Genomic DNA, 20,043 nt, shown 5'->3' with positions numbered 1-20,043 from the left:
GAAGGAAGGAAGGAAGGAAGGAAGGAAGGAAGGAAGGAAGGAAGGAAAGGAAAAAGAAAAGAGAAGAAAACAGCAAATTCTCAAGAAATTGCGTTTATATTTACCCTAAGATCCAGCAATCCACAACTAGGTATTTATCCAGCAGAAACAAAAACAAGTGTCCGTAAAAAGCCTTGAACACAAATGTTCATAGCAGCTCTCTTCATAATAATCCTAAACTGGAAACAGTCTAAATATTCATCTACGGGAAAATAGATAAGATGACTGTGGTATATTTGGACAATGAAATATTACTCAGCAAAAAAAAAAAAAAAAAACCAAACTACTGACTCATCTAATAATATGATGAATCTCAAAAATGTTTTGCTGAGTGAAAGAAGTCTGCACCAAAAAAAAGTATATTTTGCATGATCCCATTTGTATGAAATTCTAGAATAGGTAAAAATAACCTATGATGATACAAATCAGGGCAGTGGTTGGTGGGGAGAGGAGGGAACACTTGACTGGGAAGGGACACGAGGGAACTTTCTAGGGTGATTAAAAATGTCCTGTCCTGATACGCATTCATCCAAACAGACTGAACAACGCACTTTAGATCTCAGCAATTTCATTGTATACAAAGTAGATCTCAGTTAAAAAATTAGAAACATGAGCTCTTCTCATTATGATTTGTCATTGCTTTGTTGTGCACCGGGCACCAGGGTCTGGTGCCATGAAAGCAGGACCCTGTTTTCTCTTGCTCCTGCTTAGCTCTGTGGTGCCTAGCCCAGGGCCTAGCACAAAAAAGCTACTCAATAAATGCTTGTTGAGTGAATTCATAAATGAATGAATGAATGAGCGTTTGAAGAGGGAGAGAGAAGGGGTGAAAGGAATTTCTGGTTTTCTAAAACTCGAGCTGGGAGAGATACTGTCCTGATATTCATAGCTTTCAAGCATCTCTGTTCCGGTTTGCCGGACAGATGGGGGCTTCTGTAACACTCATAGCTTACGTATTTACAAGACAGCCTTGAGGCTGCTTAGGAACTAATTCTGCCTCTCTATGAAATCGTTTGCGTTTAGAAAAGAAGATGTAAATATTCTGCACTCGGCTGAACAGGACGGCTCCCCCGGGCAGCCCCAAACAGTCTTTAAGAACATCCTTTAACTTAGAAAAGTTAAATCTGCACGTTCTGCACATGTACCCCAGAACGGAAAGTATAATAAAATAAATAAATAAATAAAAGAAGTGTCCCGGGTGAGTTACACTCTGCAAAGTTTGACAGTGAACCCCAGGCCTGCCTGACACCCGGTGGGGGAGAGAACGCAGGGTGCAGTTCCAGCTGTGACACACGCTTGCTGGGTGCCTGGGGGCCTATCACTCTCTGAGCTTCAATTTCCTCATTGGTAGAAAGAGGGCACAGGCCTCGCCTTCTCTGCCTCGCCAGGGTGGAGCCGTGATGGCAGCATCCCGGGGACACTCAGAAGGTGTAGTTAGTCACTATTTTCTTGGCTTCTCCCACTGGTGAGACTGAGAGGATGCCCAGGGAAGAAAAGACCTAGCTCTTGCCATGCCCGGGGGAGCTGGGCATGTCACTGCCAGGAGGCCATCTGCCAGGTTGTGGCGCACGGCACAAGCACCCGTTTCTCCAGCACAACTTTCCTGTTGGTGCTGCCAGCTAAATGTACTCAGAAGCTCATTACTTCTCATACCTGCACTGCTACCACGCCGGCCTGAGCCATCTTCATCCCTCACTTGAATTCATAACCTCCAAACTGGTCTCCCTAATTCTGTTCTTGTCTCCTCAGGCCTCCGGGCACCCAGCAAGCGCGCAGTCAGAGCAGGGACCGCATCCTGCGTTCACTCCCCCACCAGGTGTCAGGCAGGCCTGGGGTTCAAGGCCAACTTTTGCAGAGCCTATGTTGTATCCAGCAACAAGAGAGATGATCAAAAATCCTAGGTGAAATCATGTCAAAACTCTGCTCCAAAGCCTACACTGGCTCTAGGCGAGGATGTCCAGTCTTCTTCTTATTATTATTATTTTGAGACGGAGTCTCACTCTGTCGCCCGGGCTGGAGTGCAGTGGCACAATCTTGGCTCACTGCAACCTCTACCTCCTGGGTTCAAGCAATTCTCCTGCCTCAGCCTCCCAAGTAGCTGAGATTACAGGCACACACCACCCTACTTGGCTAATTTTTTTTCTTTCTTTTTTTTTGGTAGAGACGGGGTTTCTCCATGTCTTCCAGGCTGGTCTTGAATTCCTAGGCTCTAGCGACCCTCCTGCTTCATCCTCCCAAGTCCTGGGATTATAGGCATGACCAATTTTTTGGCTTCCCTGAGTCACATTGGAAGAATTGTCTTGGGTGGCACATAAAATACCTAACATTAACAATAGCTGATAAGCAAAAATAAAAATCTCCAAAACAATCTCATAATGCTTTAAGAAAGTCTATAAATTTCTGGTGGGCCACATTCAAAGCTGTCCTGGGCCACATGAGTCCCAGGGGCCGTGGGTTGGACAAGCTTGCTCTAGGGTCTAGGGCAAACCTCATCCTAGTTTGCTCGGGATTTTCTCTGTTTTAGCACCAAAAGTTCTGTGTCCCAAGAGCCCCCTCAGGCCTGGGCAAAGCGAGATGGTTGGTCACCCTAAATGGCTCCCATCTTACTCTCAGTTAAAGCCAACATCTTTACAAAGTCCTACACGGCCCTCCATCCTCTGACCCTCATCACCTTTCTGATCTTGTCCACCATTCCTCATCCCCTCGATCACCCTACCCCCGCCATACTGGCCTCCTTGGAGGTGCTCAAAGCCGCCATTCATGCTCCTACCCCAGGGCCTTTGCACTGACGGCTCCCTCTGCCTAGAGTTCTCTTCCCCAGCTTCTAGGCATGGCTGGTTCCTTCACTTTCTTCAAATCTTTACTTAAATGTCTTTCCCAAGGAGGCCTTCCCCTGCACACTCTATCTAAAATGCTCTCTGCGCTATTTCCAGTGCCTTCTAGTCCCTTCTATGGCTTATTTTTTCTCCTCCATGCTTTCAGTGACCTCATATCTTTTATAGTTCACTTACTCCTCTTGTTTACCATTTGCTCCTCCTCCTAACTATAATGTAAATTGCATAAGAACGGGAATTATCTGTCTGTTTTATTTCTGGTGCTAGATAAAGCCTGACACCTAGTAGGTGTTTTATGGATAAATTTCCTTAGCGTCAACCTTGAATTGGGTCCTGGACCTCACAGCTGTATAGAGAGAGCACTGAGTAAACAGCAGCAAACCTAAGAGCAGACACAGACAAGCGAGTGGATACAGAAAATGCGATGTATTTATGCCACGAAATACCACTCGGCCATAAAGAAAGACTGGAATAAAGTCTTGAAGCAACTCAGATGGAGCTGGAGTCCATTATTCTAAGTGAAGTAACTCAGGAGTGGAAAACCAAATATTATATGTTCTCACTTATAAGTGGGAGCCCAGCTGTGAGGACGCATAAACATTAAGAATGATATAACGCCAATCCGGGTGACATGGTGGAAACCTGTCTCTATAAAAAAAATACAAAAAATTAGCCGGAATTGGTATTATCCACCTGTAGTCCCAGCCACCCGGGAGGCTGAGGTAGAAGAATCACCCGGGCCCGGGAGGTCGAGGCTTCAGTGAGCTGAGATCATGCCAGTGTACTCCAGCCTGGGCAACACAGTGGGACCCTACCTCAATAAATAAATAAATAGTGATATAATGGACTTTGGGGACTCAGGGTCGGGGAGGGGAGGTTGGGAGGCAAGTGAAGGATAAAAGACCGCATATTAGGTACAATGTACACTGCTCGGGTGACAGGTACACTAAAATCTCAGAAATCACCACTAATGAATTTATCCATGTAACCTGAAACCATCTGTACCCTCAACACCATTGAAATTATATATACATGTATGACTAAAATACTAAAACAATAAAAAATGCCTAAGGACAGAGAGGCACAGGTGGGCAGGAGGCTGTGGCAGCATTCCCCGCCCTGCCTGGAAGTCAAGGAAGGCTGACATCTGGAGGAAGGAGGACAATTAGCAAGGTGAAAAGGCAGGTGAGACTAGTGTAAGCCTCTAAGACCAGTGGATGGTCTTTTGAGTGGATGCCCCAAAACTACCTGTGCATGAATGAGCATGTGAATGAATAAATGAGTGCTCCAGGTAGAGATAAAAGCATGCAAGAAAGCCCAGAAGGGAGAAAGACCAGGGTAGGATTGAAGCAGCATCCAGGGCAGAGGCAGGCAAGACAGGCAGGGAGCACATCACGCAAGAGCCAGATACAGTAACATCTATAGACCTAGCACTGATATTGTGATGGTTAATGTCGAGTGTCAACTTGATTGGATGAAGGAGGCAAAGTATTGTTCCTGGGAGTGTCTGAGAGCGTGTTGCCAAAGGAGATTCACATTTGAGTCAGTGGACCGGGAGAGGCAGACCCAGCCTCAGCCTGGGTGGTCACCATCTGCTTCCAGAGCGGCAAGTATTGAGCAAGCAAGAGAAGATGGGAAAGCAGACCTGCTAAGTCTTCCAGCCTTCATCTTTCTCCCATGCTGGATGCTTCCTTCCCTCGAATATCAGACTCCAAGAGATATTAACAGCCATAAGAATAATGACAGCAGCTCACGTTTATGGGGTGCTTACAAAGTGCTAGTACCAATTCACAGTGCTTTTTCATGCATCTATTTGTTTAATTCTCACATCACCCCTTGCCTTGGCTTTAGTCTTAATGCAGGCTCCCTAGGAAATGCACCTGGGGCAAGATTTAAATGCTCATATGCTCTTGGAAAGGACAGTCTCAGGGCAGAAAGACTCAGGGAGACAGGAAATGAGGCAGGCAAGATAAGATACAAGGTCAGTCATGCATTACCAAGCTGATTACAGTAGTTGGTTGGCCAATGTGGTCTGCCCCTTGTTAGACTGCAAAGGAGAATTTCCTGGTGTGGTCCAATAGAAGGAGTGGAGAGAGAGTATAATTCCAGCTCCTTCAAATCTTCTGTTTCCCAGCGCTTAAAGTGCACCCTGCCAGGAGATCCCCTACATAATATGCATGTGGTAGGAGGAGCCAGGGACCCTGGACTTTGCCTTCAGGTGGTGGGACTTGATGGACATGGAATATGTTGCCATAGCAACAGCTGTGAATCAGGAAGCAATTGAGATTCCAGGAGTTACATGAGACCCAGAGAACCTGAGAAGACTCATGAGATGGATCCAATGTCATCATTGTCCTGACTTTATGGCAGGAAACGGAGGCACAGAGAGGCTACATAGCTTGCCCACCCATACAGCCAGCCTATGGTGAGCTTAACACTACACCGAACAGAATTTGGGCCACTCAGAGTTGCAGAAAAACAAAGAATGTAGATCTAAATCTTTGAGACCAGAACTTGGAGGTGCTGGCAGGATTCTTTAGTGCACCCTAGTTATTTACAACAGACTCAAAGACTGAATTATCCTCCAATCATTTCTCTCCAGCTCTAGGAAGCAGCAAGAATTAGAGGGAAAACACTAGGTTGAAGTCTGCTTCCAAATTACTGTGTGACTTTAGGCAATAGATGCACCTTCTCTGGTCGTGTTTCTGCACATAAAATAATGATGGGGCCAGTGTAATGTTCTGGTACCAGCTGGGCCCTGCCAGTAGAGTTTGCTCCTCAGCTGCAGGGAACACTCTTGCCTGTCCCCATCCATGCCCTCTAAACCCACTCCTAGGTCTTCCACACACAGGCATGGGGCATTAGTCCATGGACCATGAGCCATGATGCCCACAGAGCCCTAAATGAGACACCCAGTGAACCACCAGCAGCAAGACTAATTTCCAGTACTTCCTTTTATTAGGAAAGGACACATTTAAGCTCTAGGGGCCTTTGATGCCAAAAATTGGATTCCCTCAAACATGGGAGAACAGGCTGGGCATCTGTGGAACAATCTTCTTAACCTACCCCACTTTCGAGGTAGGTCGTTTGAGATTGAAGTGAACCATAGGGATGAATGCCTCCTAGGGCTGGGTGCTGTGTTAGGCCCAGATGGAGCACCCCCTGCCTGTGCTAGGGCAGGGAACACTTTCAGATGTTCCCTGCACTGGCCAGACAACTGGGCCTGGGACTTGAAGGAGATCAGAGTGACAGTCTTAGGAAGAGCACTGAATGAGGAATCAGGAGCTCTGAACTCAAATCCCAGCTTCTCCATTGCTAACTCGGGTCAGTCACTTGGCCTTGCTGAGCCTCAGCTGCCTCATCTGTAAAATGGGTATAATAATCCTTGTCCTGGTGCTTCTGCTGGCCAGACAGGCTCTAAAGATAGGGTCTCTTCTCCCTCCCCTTATTACTCGAGAAGAAACCAAGACTTGGAGGGGTTTAACAAATCATTTGAGGTTACACAGCTTAAAAAATGGCAAAGCCAGGAGTAAAGCTAAGCCCAGCCCTGGACACTGGTCTGCATTGCCTCCCAGATGGAGCAGGCAGGCCCAGCTTTGTTTAGCCAGACGGAGATGGTGCAGGGAAGTGATGTGATTCATAGGTCCGTGTTCAGCCAGCTGACCTTATAAGAAAGCACTGTCTACACTGCAAGCTAGGCCAATGGTGTTAGTACCAAGAATGCCCGGGTTTGGAGTTAGAGCCCTGAATTCAAATCCTAGCTCCATTTCTCTGCATTTCTGTCCTCTCTGAGCCTCAATGGCTGGTATGGGGGGAAGGCATTAACCTTGGGCCTGACCCCTTGTTACTTTCTCTCTCCACACTTGCTGATCAATAAAAATTGCTCTTTAATTGGTCAGAGCCAGCCACAAACACTGACTCACTTTACCAAAGGTGAGACCACTGTGCTTTAGGGAACTGTATCCTCCAGTGCTCTTCCACCCTTTGCTGCAGACACCCTTTACACGTAAGCTGAGGATTAAGGGAAAGCCAAGGGCTTTTGGTAAATGCAGCCGTCTTTGCCTACCCTTTGCAGCAAGCCTAAGCAGAAAGACCATAAACTTTAGATTCTAGGAGATGGAAAGAGGGCTAAACAAGCCATTCCAGTGAATCCTACAAGCTGTAGGCATGCACTATGAGCATGATTTTCCCACTGAGCGCAGAATAAGACTATTGGGCCTGCATGCAGCTATTTACAAAGGAGCATTTTGAGTCGTTTTATATTTCTTCCTGCACATATAGGACACATGGATAGGACAGTGGATCCCAACCCTTGTCTCTTAGAAGTGATGCTTGAATATCACCAAGCACAGTGCCTATCTCCTCACAGACACACAAGGAATGGGAGCTATGATGATTCTTAACAAAGGGTGACAGGGTCATTGTGTCACCTTGTCACTGGGGCTGCTGTTTCACATCTGTCACTATGCTCTGAAGGGAGCTGCCCACATTGACAGCTAAATAAGCAGCCAGGTCCAGGGAGTGGGAGTCCAGTCTGAACTGTCCATCACCTTCTAAAGACAGCAGCAGGAGGCTAGCCAGGCCATTAATCACAACCAGAGCCTTCTACGGCTGCATCCGACATCCTTTGACACCTGCCTCTTCTAGCAGCAACAGCAGTCTCCCCTCTCCTGTGCTTCCCATGTGCAACCTTTGGGACTGGGAAAGAATGAAGAGACTTAACTCCCCCTCCTTGAACTCTGCAGAGAGCCAGGGGCCTTGGAACAGGGCTGAGTCTGTGTTGGCCTGGAGAGGGCCTCTGAGGCTTGAGAAACGTACAGTTGGCTTATCTGAGTTCCTTTATCAGGAAACAGACCTTTGGGCCTGATGGATGGTATGAGGGAGATGAGGCTTTCTAGATCACTGCACCCAGACAATGAGACACATTTTCTGCCTGTTGACCAACTCCTCCTCCTTGTCCCTCCTGTTCTCCTTCCCTGCTTTATAAACCCCAACTTTAGTTGATTGGGGAGGGAGACAATTTGACAATTAGGCTGATGTGTCACCTCCAATACGGCTTTTCTTCTGGAGAAACATTTGTTGTCTCAGTGATTGGCTTTCTGTGTGGTGAGCAGCCAGACCTAGGTTGAACCCCTGGAGTTTGCCAACAAAATTCTGGTTCTCTCATCAGGAATGCATTGCTTATGGCTCAGTGGCCACAGACCAGGAGCATTTCAGAAGCCCTCCCAGCAGCTTCCCAGCCATATTTGGCCAGATATAGGTTTCAGTCTCCTTCTCTTCTGCCCCACCACTGCCAGCCCCAACTGCATTCCTGATTGCCTAGGAAGAACAGACTTTGAAATCTGACATCTGTATCCAGATAGGAATACCTGACAGCAGGAGTCTCTCCTCTCAATTTGGGGTAATTCCAAAGGAATTTCCATTTGTTGCAGGTTGGACAAACCTAACTGACTGGCCTGAGAGTGGAAAGCACCCTGACTGTTTTGGTTTGAACACTCTTGGGCTTGTTATTTGCTACTGCAGTTAGTATTTTGACAATTGTTTGTTACCATAACAAAGCTTTTCCATCCAGGTGTGGTGGCTCACACCTGTAACCCCAGCACTTTGGGAGGCTGGGGCAGGAGGACCATGAGGTCAAGTGATCAAGATCATCCTGGCCAACATAGTGAAACCCCACCTCTACTGAAAATACAAAAATTAGCCAGGTGTGGTAGTGTGCGCCTACTCAGGAGGCTGAGGCAGAAGAATCACTTGAACCTGGGAGGCGAAGGTTGCCGTGAGCTACAGAACGAGACTTATCGCAAAAATAAATAAATAAAAATAAGAAAGCTTTTCCTCCCTGGCAATACTTGTGGTCTGTGATATGAGTAACTGGACCTAGGCCAAATCCCTGGTGTTTGGCAAAATATCAACCAGACACAGGACGATGATCTGTAGCTGCTGGACTACTGGTTGGACATCAGGCAGTAGGAAACGTATGCATTGTCAAGTGTATTACCTGTCTCCCACAGTAAATCATAAGCTTCACCAAGCCAGGTGAAGCTTATCCCATTCTCAGCCGTATCTACAGTGCCTACAACAGTGCCCAGGACATGAGGTGACATTTGTTAAGTGAATAAATGCTGAGCTCTAAACTCAGCACTGCTATTGAGTACCTTTGGAAAACTCACTTTCTTCTCTGAGACGCACTTTCCCCACCTGGAAAATTACCTTGAGGCTTCCTTCTAGTCCTTATGGTCTAGGGTTCTCTCAAGGCCTGGGCACCCTATTAAAAATGGCCTCAGGATATAAAAGCAAGAGCCAACACGTGCAGGAGAGCATTTAATCTACCTGGATTCACAACCACCAACACCCTCACCTTTTAAATAGTTTTGGTTACAATCAGCAGGGATGTCATAGCAACGCACAGCCATACAATTGGAGCCACAGACTTGGGCATCAGGGAGCAAGCAGTGCTCCTGAGACCAAAGAACAATGATGCCACCATTAACTGCAGGCTGACTATCTTCCAATCAATGGGCTAAGTGATTCATGAGCTCTTGGTTCCTTACAAGGATGCTGGGAAACTGGTACTAGTTTAGACCCATTTTACAGATGAGTAAAGGAGAGGCCAGAAAGTAGGGACATCAGTGAGGTCACACAGAGAGAGAATCTCCAACTTGGGGCATGAGTGGCAGAGCCCAGGCCAGGGGCCAGGCCATGTTGATATCCCAGATAGCAGAAGTGGTAGTGTCACATAGAATTGGATGATGCTTACTACCCTGGGGGCTGGGGGGGGAGTACACTCCCTATGTGACATCAGGGCCCACAGTGCAATTTCTAGAGTCATCTTGTAGGAAAGAGGCTCAAAGCTTGGCCAGCATGGTGAAACCTCATCTCTACTAAAAATACAAAAATTAGCAGGCATGGTGATAGGCGTCTGTAAGCCCAGCTAGGGAGATGAGGCAGGAGAATTGCTTGAACCCAGGAGGCGGAGGTTGCAGTGAGCCGAGATCACACATTGCACTCCAGCCTGGGCAACAAGAGCAAAACTCCAACTCAAAAACAAAAAAAAAAAAAAAAAAAAAAAAAAGGAAGAAAGAAAGAGGATGAAGTTGAGTAAGTACTTTCTGCTCCAGGCTGTGCTGGGTTGGGGGAATTGAGAGGCATGGGATGGTTGTCAACTTCTAGCATGTTAAATTGACTTTTAATGAGCATCTTCAGGATTTCTGTTTACTGCTGCATAATGAGGAAGACTTTGCTGTTATTACTTGAAATTAACCTTTTTGGATGCATCACTCACACATCATTGAAGAATAATGACTGCCTTCCTCGTCTATAAAAACGTACTTCATAAAATAAACGTATTATAAATTTTTAACAGGGAACTCACGAGATAATTTCATCTTTATTTTTCCTCAACATACAGCTTGCTCCTGACAGTATATTCATTTTCTTGCTTATTATGTGTCTCCCCAGCCAAGATATTCCCTGAAGAAAGGCAGGGCGACCCGGCCTGCTCACCAGAGCCTGGGTGTGGGGAACGGTGCCAGGAACTCAGAAAGTGCTCAGCAAATATGGGCTGAGTAAATAATATTACTGGCGCATGAAGAGAAGCTCATGGAAACTCAAAGGTTCCAGGCTCTAAAATGCCCAGAAACATCAATGGATTTGTTCCCTTTGGCAATGATAATCTGTTCCTCACTTCCAGAATTACCTCTGTTTGGGGACCAAGCTGCGAGCTTGGGATATATGTATCCGATCACGTAGGAATAATAAATTAAATCACCACTTCCTTTTGCATTGTGTGTTTTACGGGATGAATTGTGAGCCCCTAAAATTCATGTGTTGAAGTTCTAACCCCCCAGTACCTTAGAATGTGACAGTATTTGGAGATAGGGCCTTACAAAGGAGTGATTAAAATGAGGTCATCATGGTAGGCCCTGTTTCATTTTTTATTTTTGAGACGGAGTCTGACCCTGTTGCCCAGGCTGGTGTGCAATGGCGAAATCTCGGCTCATTGCGACCTCCACTTCCTGGGTTCAGTTGATTCTCCTGCCTCGGCCTCCTGAGTAGCTGGGATTACAGGCACCCACCACCACACCCAGCTAATTTTTGTATATATATATATATATATATATATATATATATATATATTTTTTTTTTTTTTTTAGTAGAGACAGGGTTTCACCATGTTGGCCTGGCTGGTCTCGAACTCATGAGGGTAGGCCCTGTTTCATTATGATGGCTGTTCTTATAAGAAGAGAACATTTGGACACACAGAGAGACACCAGAGGCACAGCCACATAGAAGAAAGACCACGTGAGGACACAGCAAGAAAGTGACTATCTACAAGCCAAGGACAGAGGCCTTAGGAAAACCCACCACTGCTGACACCTTGATTGCAGACTTCCACCCTCCAGAATCACGAGGAAATAAATTTCTGTTGGTTAGGCCACCCAGGCTGTGGGATTTTGTTACAGCATCTCTAGCAAACAAATACAGTATGCTCTACTCTCCCTTTCCCAGGTGTCATTAGAGTCTAGTAACTGTTGTTCCCATTGCTGAGATGAGAAAACTGAGGCCCAGTGAGGGAAGTGACTTGGCTGAGACTCCATGACTCCATGGGTCTCACTGCAGAAACCTTTGGGAGAGCCTGGTGCAAGAGCTTGAGTCTTCTCATATGCCCACCCCATACCTAAGTGTTGGCGAGCTTTTGGGTGGTGCCCCCTCTTTGCCAGGGCTTCTGACTCCTCACAGAGGTCCTGGCTGCTTGCCACATGCCCCAGCACTCCCTAGTGACACAGGACCCTCCTGTGAATGGCAGGAGGTGGATGGTGGATTCACCCAATGGGACTGTGTCTGCATCAGAGACAACAGGGTTCAGTATTCCACCACCTTGCTCCATCAGAGAGGCAGGCAGGTCTCCAGAGATGGCGAGGTCTCCAGAGAGGGACTCCAGTGAATTTCCTTCCTGCCCCATCCTCCTCCCTTGCCCCACTTCTACCCAGAGTATCTAGTGAGGATGATCAGAGATGAGAGCTCCTCCTTTTGGAGTGACCTCTTCCCAGTTATTATTGGGTGAATTGTGTGCCCACATCCCTAGCCCCACTCAAAAAATATTGGAGTTCTAACCCTCAGTACTTCATAAAGTGACTTAATTTAAAGGTAGGGTCTTTCTGGGGTAACCAAGTTAAAATAAGGTCATTAGGACCTATTCCATATAGAAAGGGGAAATTTGGATATAGACATGAACAGACATAGGGAGAAGACATCCATCTACCAGCTAAGGAGAGAGGCCCTCACAGCTCTCAGAAGGCGTTTACCCAGCTGACTATGAATTTGGACTTTGACTCTCCAGCTATGGCACTTTGTCACAGCAGCCCTGGCAAACTAACAAAGCAGTGATCTAAATGGGAATTCCCTCCCACGGGTGGGAGCTATGATTGGCTACACCAGAGGGGTCCCAGGGATGGAGACAAATTTGGGGTAGGATATGGAGTCTATGCTAGCGGGAATTTAAATAAAGGCAGCATTTGCTACCTAAATGTGGGCACACATATGCTAGCTTCGCCTTAGTAAAAAGGGAATAAATTCAAGGTTCTTGAATGTTGATGTGGGTGCACATTTGTAGGATGCATATGTATCAGTGTGTCACGTGCATTCAGGGTGTGTGGGCTCATTTATTTGTTCATCGGTTCATTCATTCATTCATCATTCATCAGTTTCTTGAATGCTTGTACACACTCATACATACACAGGATACAGAAATAAACTGGCAGAGGAAAATGACAGACACGTATGGGGATTAAGGGAACATGGAGGAGGGGCATTTGTTTCAGTTTGATATATCAGGGAAGACTTCCTGGAGGAGGAAGCATGTGAGCTGAAACTGGCCAGGTGAAGAGGAGGAGGAAGGCCATGGCATGTAGACAGGTAGGAAGAGAAACAGCAGCACACACCCCAAACTACACACGGTTTGGGTTGGTTCTATTGTTTGGAACAGTCCTACCCCTACCTGCACCCTATCAGCACTCTGGAATTCCAGGTAGCACAGCCGGAGAGAAGGCACAGATGCCCAGGAGTCAACACTTTATTTTGTTCAGGCTAAGCACACTGGGAGCCCAGCACCCCCGCAGGATATGCCTCTGTGGGCCCGTCTCGCCTCTTGAGGGTGCCCGTGCTGGCTAGCTCTGGACAGAGAGCCACTGGGGAGGCCTGGTCAGTCTCTCTGTCTCCAAGTTATTGTAGAGTCAGGAAGTCGTCAAGGGTGAATGCATCTCAGGAGGCTGGAAGCAAACATAGATCAGAGTTGATGAACAGGACGAAGAACACGTAAGGATTTCTTTTCTTTTCTCGGAGACAGGGTCTCACTTTGTCACCTAGGCTGGAGTGCAGTGCTGCGATCATAGCTCACTGCACCCTCCAACTCCTGGGCTCGAGTGGTCTTCCTGCTTCAGCTTCCTGAGTAGCCAGGATTACAAGTGCATGCCACCAAGCCCAACTAATTTTTTATTTTTTATTTCTTGTACAGGTGGGGTCTCACTATGTTGCCCAGGCTGGTCTCAAACTCCTGGCCTCAAGTGATCCTCCTGCCTCAGCCTCCCTAAAGAACTGGGATTATGAGCACGAGCCACTGTGCCTGCCCAGGAGGATGGGTACATTTTGATGGAGGGAATGAATGGGGTGGAGGGCCTGGAGTTCTGTATACTCAGGTGGTGTTACCGTAGCAACTCCACAGAAAGGGATGGTAGAATGTAGGCAGCAGGAGGAGAACAACTGAAGGAAAAGTTGGGACAGGCTTCCCAAAGGTCCAGAAATTCCAGGTGCAGAGTAACGTGGCATTTACTGCATCCACGGGATGCTATGCTCTATTCTAGAAACCTTTCAGTCTCATGAAACCCACAGCGTTACTTTAGGAAGCTGGTATTCTTACCCCTGTTTTCCAACTGAGGACACGGGGGCTTGGCGAGACTGCATCACTTGCCTAGAGTCCCATGGCTAGTTGTAGGGCAGAACTGACCTTTGGGGGTCTTGCTTAGCTCCAAAGCCCACCATGCATCTGCATCCTTATAGCTGAAAAACTAGCATCCTTGGAGAAGAACCTTGCTCAGGGTAGAGAAGGGGACTTGAGTTTTAAAAGGAATGGCAGAGACAAGATGTTCCGTGATGACTTCTGCTAAGGACTGCTCCTGTCGTGGATATGTGCCCTTTACTTGGCCTTTGAAACTGCTTTCTGTGTCCCCGAGAGCATAATAATGTAAATGAATATCAGATCTTTACTCGGTAATTGAGAGCAGAGAGAAGGCCATGTTAAGTCAAATTAGTTTGCTCTGAAATAGTCCAAGCCTGTCTCTGCGGAAGGGGCAATGACTTTTTGATGGGCTGAGGATGCCTCTCGAAGAAATAGAGGATGTGTGGCTCATTTGGGTCAAGGAGGCCTGAGGGTTGCAGCAAGGCGCACTCTGAGAGCCATGTGCAATTCTTTGACCATCTGAGCTGCAGATGGTTAAGAGCTGCAGCGAGTTCTGAGATTCAGTGACTGGGAAATTTATGAAGGCTCATAGGCTCTCAGACAGCTCTAATTTCACTCACGAAGATGCCTGGAATGTATCCCTAGGGGAAAACTTTTATAGATAAATGTAGGGATTCTAGAGTTGGAAACTAGCTCTGCCCTGTTGATTCTATACAAGTGACTTCAGTCTTTCCGATCCTCAGTCTGTCAACCTGGCAAATGGGAATAAATAATATTTACCACCACTTGGGGATAGCGAGAGTACTCAGTGACTGTCTGATGTGTCCATTCAATAAATGTAAGCCTTGGTTAGCAATGAATTCCTCTTCTGACCCCGACTCCAGACAAGTGGCAAGATGAGTGCTAGGAAGGGCGGGGAGTAGTTCCCCCACACTGTTGCTCTGTGATTTTTGTGCTTGTTCCCTCCCCCTCAACCTAAGGCCTCAGTTTCTCTCCAGATGTAATGCAAGTGGACGCCGCTATTCTGAAGGTCTCTTCCAACTTGGCCCTTTGCATGTCTGTGATCCCAGCACGGATCTCCCATCATTATGTGGACAGAATGCTACGGCAGCTCCTTCAACCCCAGGTGGAAGGACATTAAGAAAATGACAGTAGGGCAGGGAAACTTTAAACATCTGGCACCACCTTTTTTTTTTCCTGAGATAGAGTTTTGCTCTTGTTGCCCAGGCTGGAGTGCAATGGTGCGCCCTTGGCTCACTGCTATCTCCGCCTCCCGGGTTCCAAGCAATTCTCCTTCCTCAGCCTCCTGAGTAGCTGGGATTACAGGGGTTCACCGAGACATCTGGCTAATTTTTGTATTTTTAGTAGAGAGGGGGTTTCACCTGTTGGCCTGTCTGGTCTCGAACTCCTGACCTCAGGTGATCCACCTGCCTTAGCCTCCCAAAGTGCAGGGATTATAGGCACGAGCCACTGCCCCTGGCCACATCTGGAACCTTCTTTAGCATCATCCCACAGGAACCTCTTACTTTCTGATATGTCTGCATTTCAAAGTATAAGGAAATAGGGGTACCCAGCAGAGGGCTTCTGAAAAGCTTTGCATCCAGCAACACGTGACTTCAGCTAAAACCTCTAAAAATCTTGGTCTCTAGAGAAATCTGTTGTGGCATTCAGGCCAGGAGAGGCACCTGCTCTCTCCAAGGCTGCAGGCTTGACTCATTCCCCAAGAACAGCCCCAGCCTGTTGCTTTTACCTGAACTGGTTCCTACTTCTGGAGATATTTTTTCATTATGCTTGCAACGTCATCGTCTTTCCTCCCTGTCCCAGGCTCTCTGAGCTCGGGGGACGTTCGCTCATCACCGTCACCCGCAAGTCGTGGGATTCCTGGTCGACTTTTGATGCTGTCGGCACTTTTGAAGGACACGATGGAGCTGGAGGACGAGGACGAGTCGGACAGGTGAGCAGGATCCTCCTTGGGCTCTGGGCTCTTTTTCAAAATGGTCTTGATCCCTGAGAGAAAGGTACGGTCAGCCTCCTCCGGCTCAAAGTGGACGCCTGAACGCTGCGAACCGCCTTGCCCACCTTTGGCTGCACCAGCCAAGGATGCAGGCGTCTGGGGCTTCCGGATGGCTGGGAGGAAGTCGTCGAAGTCCACTTTGGTCTTGCGTTCGTAGTTGAGGCTTGGGAGTTTCCAGCTGAACGGGTCACTGCCTAGAGGTTCCTCCATCAGGTGGGCGAACTGGCGGTTCTGGAAAACAAGCGGCTCCTTTCCGAGGTCTGGACCGGCTGCGTCGTCCACAGAGGACTCCAGACACCGCCTCCGAGGACGCAGTACGGGCGACAGCAGCGTGTCCCTGGGTGCAGTCGGGGAGCCCAGTTTTCTCCCCATGCTCGGTCTGGATTCTAAGAGGGACTCACAGGAACTGAATCGGGCCTTCGCCTTCTCAGGGAGCAGGGTTGTGCCCCCAACGCCATCTGAAGGGATGCATTTGAGGCTGGTGGACCTCGAGAGACCACCAGCAGCCCCTTCGATCTCCAGGGGTGATTTCGCCCCAGCCCTCAGAGAGAGGTTTCCCTCGTCACTGCCAGCCCTGCCCCTCCTCAGTGTGGAAGCCCCAGTAGTCTGGTAAATGGGGAGAGTGGGCCAGTCCTCCAGGCCCAGCGTGGACCCGTGGCCTCTCTGGGCTCTCTTCCTCCGGAGCCCTTCCACGAACTCCGAGAGGGCCGCCGAAGGACTGGGCAGCTTTTCCCTGGACAGCGGGGATGTATTTGCACTCCGAGAAGCCAGGGGAGAGGACGCAGCTTCCAGTCTCTCCGTGGACTTTCTCCGGATGGTGAGCCCTTCACCGTCCCCAAGATGACTGTACTTTTGCCGGCGGGCGAAATGGGGAGAAACAGGCTTGTCTTCCGAGGTCTTGCTGCGGACATCGGTGGACCAGCCTCTGCTCAGTGTCGACATCAGCTGGGTCCTCTCAGCATCCCCAGCCTCCTCGTTTATCCTGTGCCAAGAAGAAAAATGCAGTCGGTAGAAACTGCAGTTCATACAGTTTGCGCCATCGGCGTGAGAGCCCCCAAGCACACGCACTAATAGTATTTTTCTTTGGAAACACCATCTCTACCGCACTCTCAAATGAACCATATGATTTAATGTGCGAATTCAAGCCATGTAAATGATTTCTTGTTGCTTTCTGAATGCAATTTCTGTCTATAATTAAACCCAGCTAAGTACGTTTGAGTAGATTAAAACTGCAGCTAGGACGGATGAGTTAGATTTATGAGGCATCATGTCTGACATGATAGGACCAGAGCTTACTGTGAAATAAGTAGTTTGCTTCTTCAAGACCAGAAGGGGACACGCAGTGGGTGGTTTATTTATTTTAGGCTAAGCCCAGAGGACAGTCCCACCAAGTGCGGCATCTGAGAGTCAAGACCCAAACACGTGTCTCCAAGGGATGCCCCAGGGCATCCCTGGTTGTTTCATGGGGTGCGGGGGTAGGTAAAATCTTGTTTCCCCAAAAGGGAAAGATTCACATGAAATCAACTTGAAACCAAGACTATACACAAGAGGACAGACGGTTTCTATTCTGGGACTACACCAGACGTGGCTTTTATGCAGAGGGAGTTTGTAGCAGCAGCACCAAAAACACTTTGCCTCTGAAAATCAGGAGCCTCACAGTGGGACCAAATTACAGACTGTAAAATAAGTGGCATCACTTAAAGAAGAGGGACTGGAGTCCATCAGCCTTTGCCTTAATAAATAAAATCTATTTGCCCTCTCTCTAAAACAAACGACCCACCCACCAGCAAAGTTATAATTTATTTATTTTTATTTTTGAGATGGAGTCTTGCTCTGTCACCAGGCTGGAGGGCAGTGGCGCAATCTCGGCTCACTGCAACCTCTGCCCCCTGGGTTCAAGTGATTCTTCTGCCTCAGCCTCCTGAGGAGCTGGGACCACAGGCACGTGCCACCACGCCTGGCTAATCTTTTTGTATTTTTGGTAGAGACGGGGTTTCACTATGTTGGCCAGGTTGGTCTCGATCCCTTGATCTCGTGATCCACCCGTCTTGGCCTCCCAAAGGGCTGGGATTACAGGCCCGGCCATAATTTATTTTTTAGAAAAGTAAAAAGGTTGCCAAATGTCCGAGTTATAGCACTGCAGACAAAGCCACTGAGGGCTCGGGTCTGAATAGATGCTGAGGGCGATGCTGACGCGGGTTTCCAATCATGGGGTCTCTGAGTGCTTTGTTGCTGGAACTGCAACAATCAGGACATCTGTGGAATTCCGACCTCTATGTACAAAGGGTGACTGGGGCTCTGCTATCAGACTTTGAGGAAGACTTCTTGCTTACCCAGTGGGATAACACCATCTCCACTCTTGATCACACAGACAGTTGAGGAGAAAAAGAACTGACCCCAGGACCCAAGGGGGTTTTGAATCTGGGAAGGAAGCCAAGCCAGAGGTCCCTTGAGGTGATGTCATGGAAGGCACGAGAGGGAAGGGTTGGGCTAGGAGAGGAGCATCTTTCCCAGGGAAATAGGTGGGGATTAAAATAGACTCAATGTTGACACCTAATCCTCAATGTGATGATATTAGCAGGTGGAGATTTGGGGAGGTGGTTAGGTCACGAGGGTGGAGCCCTTGTGAATGAGATTAGTGCCCTTATAAAAGAGGCCCCAGAGGGCTCCCTCGCCCCTTCCACTGTGTGAGGACGCAATGAGAAGATGGCCGTCTATGAATCAGACAACAGATCTACCTGCCAGCAGCTTGATCTCAGATTTCCCGGCCTCTAGAACTATGAGAAATACATTTCTGTTGTCTATAAGCCCCCCAGTCTATGGCGGTGGTGTTACAGCAGCCAGAGGAGATGGAGGCAGGCACCTAGACCCTGCCTTCCCGAGCGCCCCTGAGGGCAGAGCTTCAGTGGACCCACAGACCCATGTCCTCCAGGTCTGGCAGGAGCCTCCCAGGCTGGGGCCCTGTGTGAGGTCACCAAGGCAACAATGGGCCTGGCTAAAGGGCTTCATAGACCATAAAGGCTGTGAGCATCTCCTTCTCCTAACTCCCCATGTCAGATGGGTAGAGGAGGGTTCAAATTGCGGTCTGATGATGGTAAGGAGACCCAGGTGTCGAAGTGGCAATTGGAGGAGCTACCTCCCCTCCCACTCTCTCGGACCGTCACCCTCAGTCCTTCTCCTGTGTGATCAGGCTTGCTATTTCCACCCTCTTGCTCACCCTCCTCCTGGATGCTGGTCTCCTGGGACAGACCAAGTCCTCCCTGCTTCTGGGTTTTGCACAAGTGGTTCCCTTTCCCTGGAACACTCCTTCCACTCCCCTACCCCTGGTCCCGGTGCCTTCCTCCTGGGGCGGCTGGGACAGTGAAAGAAAGGACCTTGATACTGTGTCTGCCAGCTAATTACCCAAATAATGGTTATTGGTCATGATGAATAATTTATAACCAATAATGGTTATTAATCATTAATAATTAAAGCCAATCATTATTACTACTATTTAATTCTAAATCCCCAGACCCGAACCCCACACTAGACTCAATAAAAGCCTCAATTGAAGTTCAACGAGGGATGCATGGACGAATGAAGGAGCAGGTGACCTTCTGTCTCACCATGAGAAGAAAGCTTGGTTCCCATACACTGAAAAAAAAGCTGTGCATTTGCCCAGAACAGCTGCCTCCTTTCCTACTTCTTGCCTGTTCCCATCACAGCTGGACATGGACTGGAAGAGGAGATGGAAGGCTCCTTTGTGATTCCCTGAAGGCGTATTTATCAACATCATTGCTTTGGAATCGCTCCCTGAATACACGGCAAGATGGCATTCACACGCCTGCAATTTTTTCTTCCTTACTTTTTATTAATAAACAGCTTGGAGCTGCCAGGGGCAGTGGGCTGCCAAAGAACTGACAAAAGTCATTTCCATCCTGTCCTGGCCCTGAAAGGGGGCGGGTGTGATGAATGTATCTCGGATGCTCTGTCTCATCCATCGCCTGCCATGTGAGGGGGGCGAGATTGAGGGCTCCTGTCACCGAATCTCCTGGGACTCTGCCATCCTGCTCACCCTAGCTCCCATTGCCACTGCTGGCTGCAGACACCAGGGCAGGGCATGAGTAAATGAAGAAGTCCCAGGAGGAGGAGAAGAGGGAGGAAGAGGAGGAGCAGGAGGAGGAAGGGGAGGAGGAGGAGGAGCAGGAGGAGGAGGAGGAAGAGGA

At 48.3% G+C, this 20,043-nt stretch overlaps 1 protein-coding gene across 6 annotated transcripts in view; it reads right to left on the bottom strand.

Annotated features, from left to right (window-relative positions):
- Positions 1 to 12,512: 12,512 nt before the first annotated feature.
- Positions 12,513 to 20,043, bottom strand: part of MYO18B (myosin XVIIIB) — a 285,693-nt gene continuing 278,162 nt past the window's right edge. For 5 of the 6 annotated variants that reach the window (XM_032256699.1, XM_032256700.1, XM_032256701.1 and 2 more), the window contains 2 exons: positions 15,575 to 16,820; positions 12,513 to 13,138 (listed from right to left, as the gene is read on the bottom strand). In XM_032256699.1, coding sequence (XP_032112590.1) covers positions 15,587 to 16,820 — 1,234 coding nt within the window. In that variant the 3' untranslated portion in view covers positions 12,513 to 13,138; positions 15,575 to 15,586. The remainder of the gene's footprint in view (positions 13,139 to 15,574; positions 16,821 to 20,043) is intronic. The other variant, XM_032256702.1, reaches the window with a different exon arrangement.

The sequence above is a fragment of the Sapajus apella genome, unplaced genomic scaffold, assembly GCF_009761245.1.
Source record: "Sapajus apella isolate SASKATOON/1434 unplaced genomic scaffold, GSC_monkey_1.0 scaffold95, whole genome shotgun sequence".
NCBI lineage: Eukaryota > Metazoa > Chordata > Mammalia > Primates > Cebidae > Sapajus > Sapajus apella.
The sequence above is the reverse complement of the archived record's forward strand: the minus strand, read 5'-3'. Positions and strand labels throughout refer to the sequence as shown.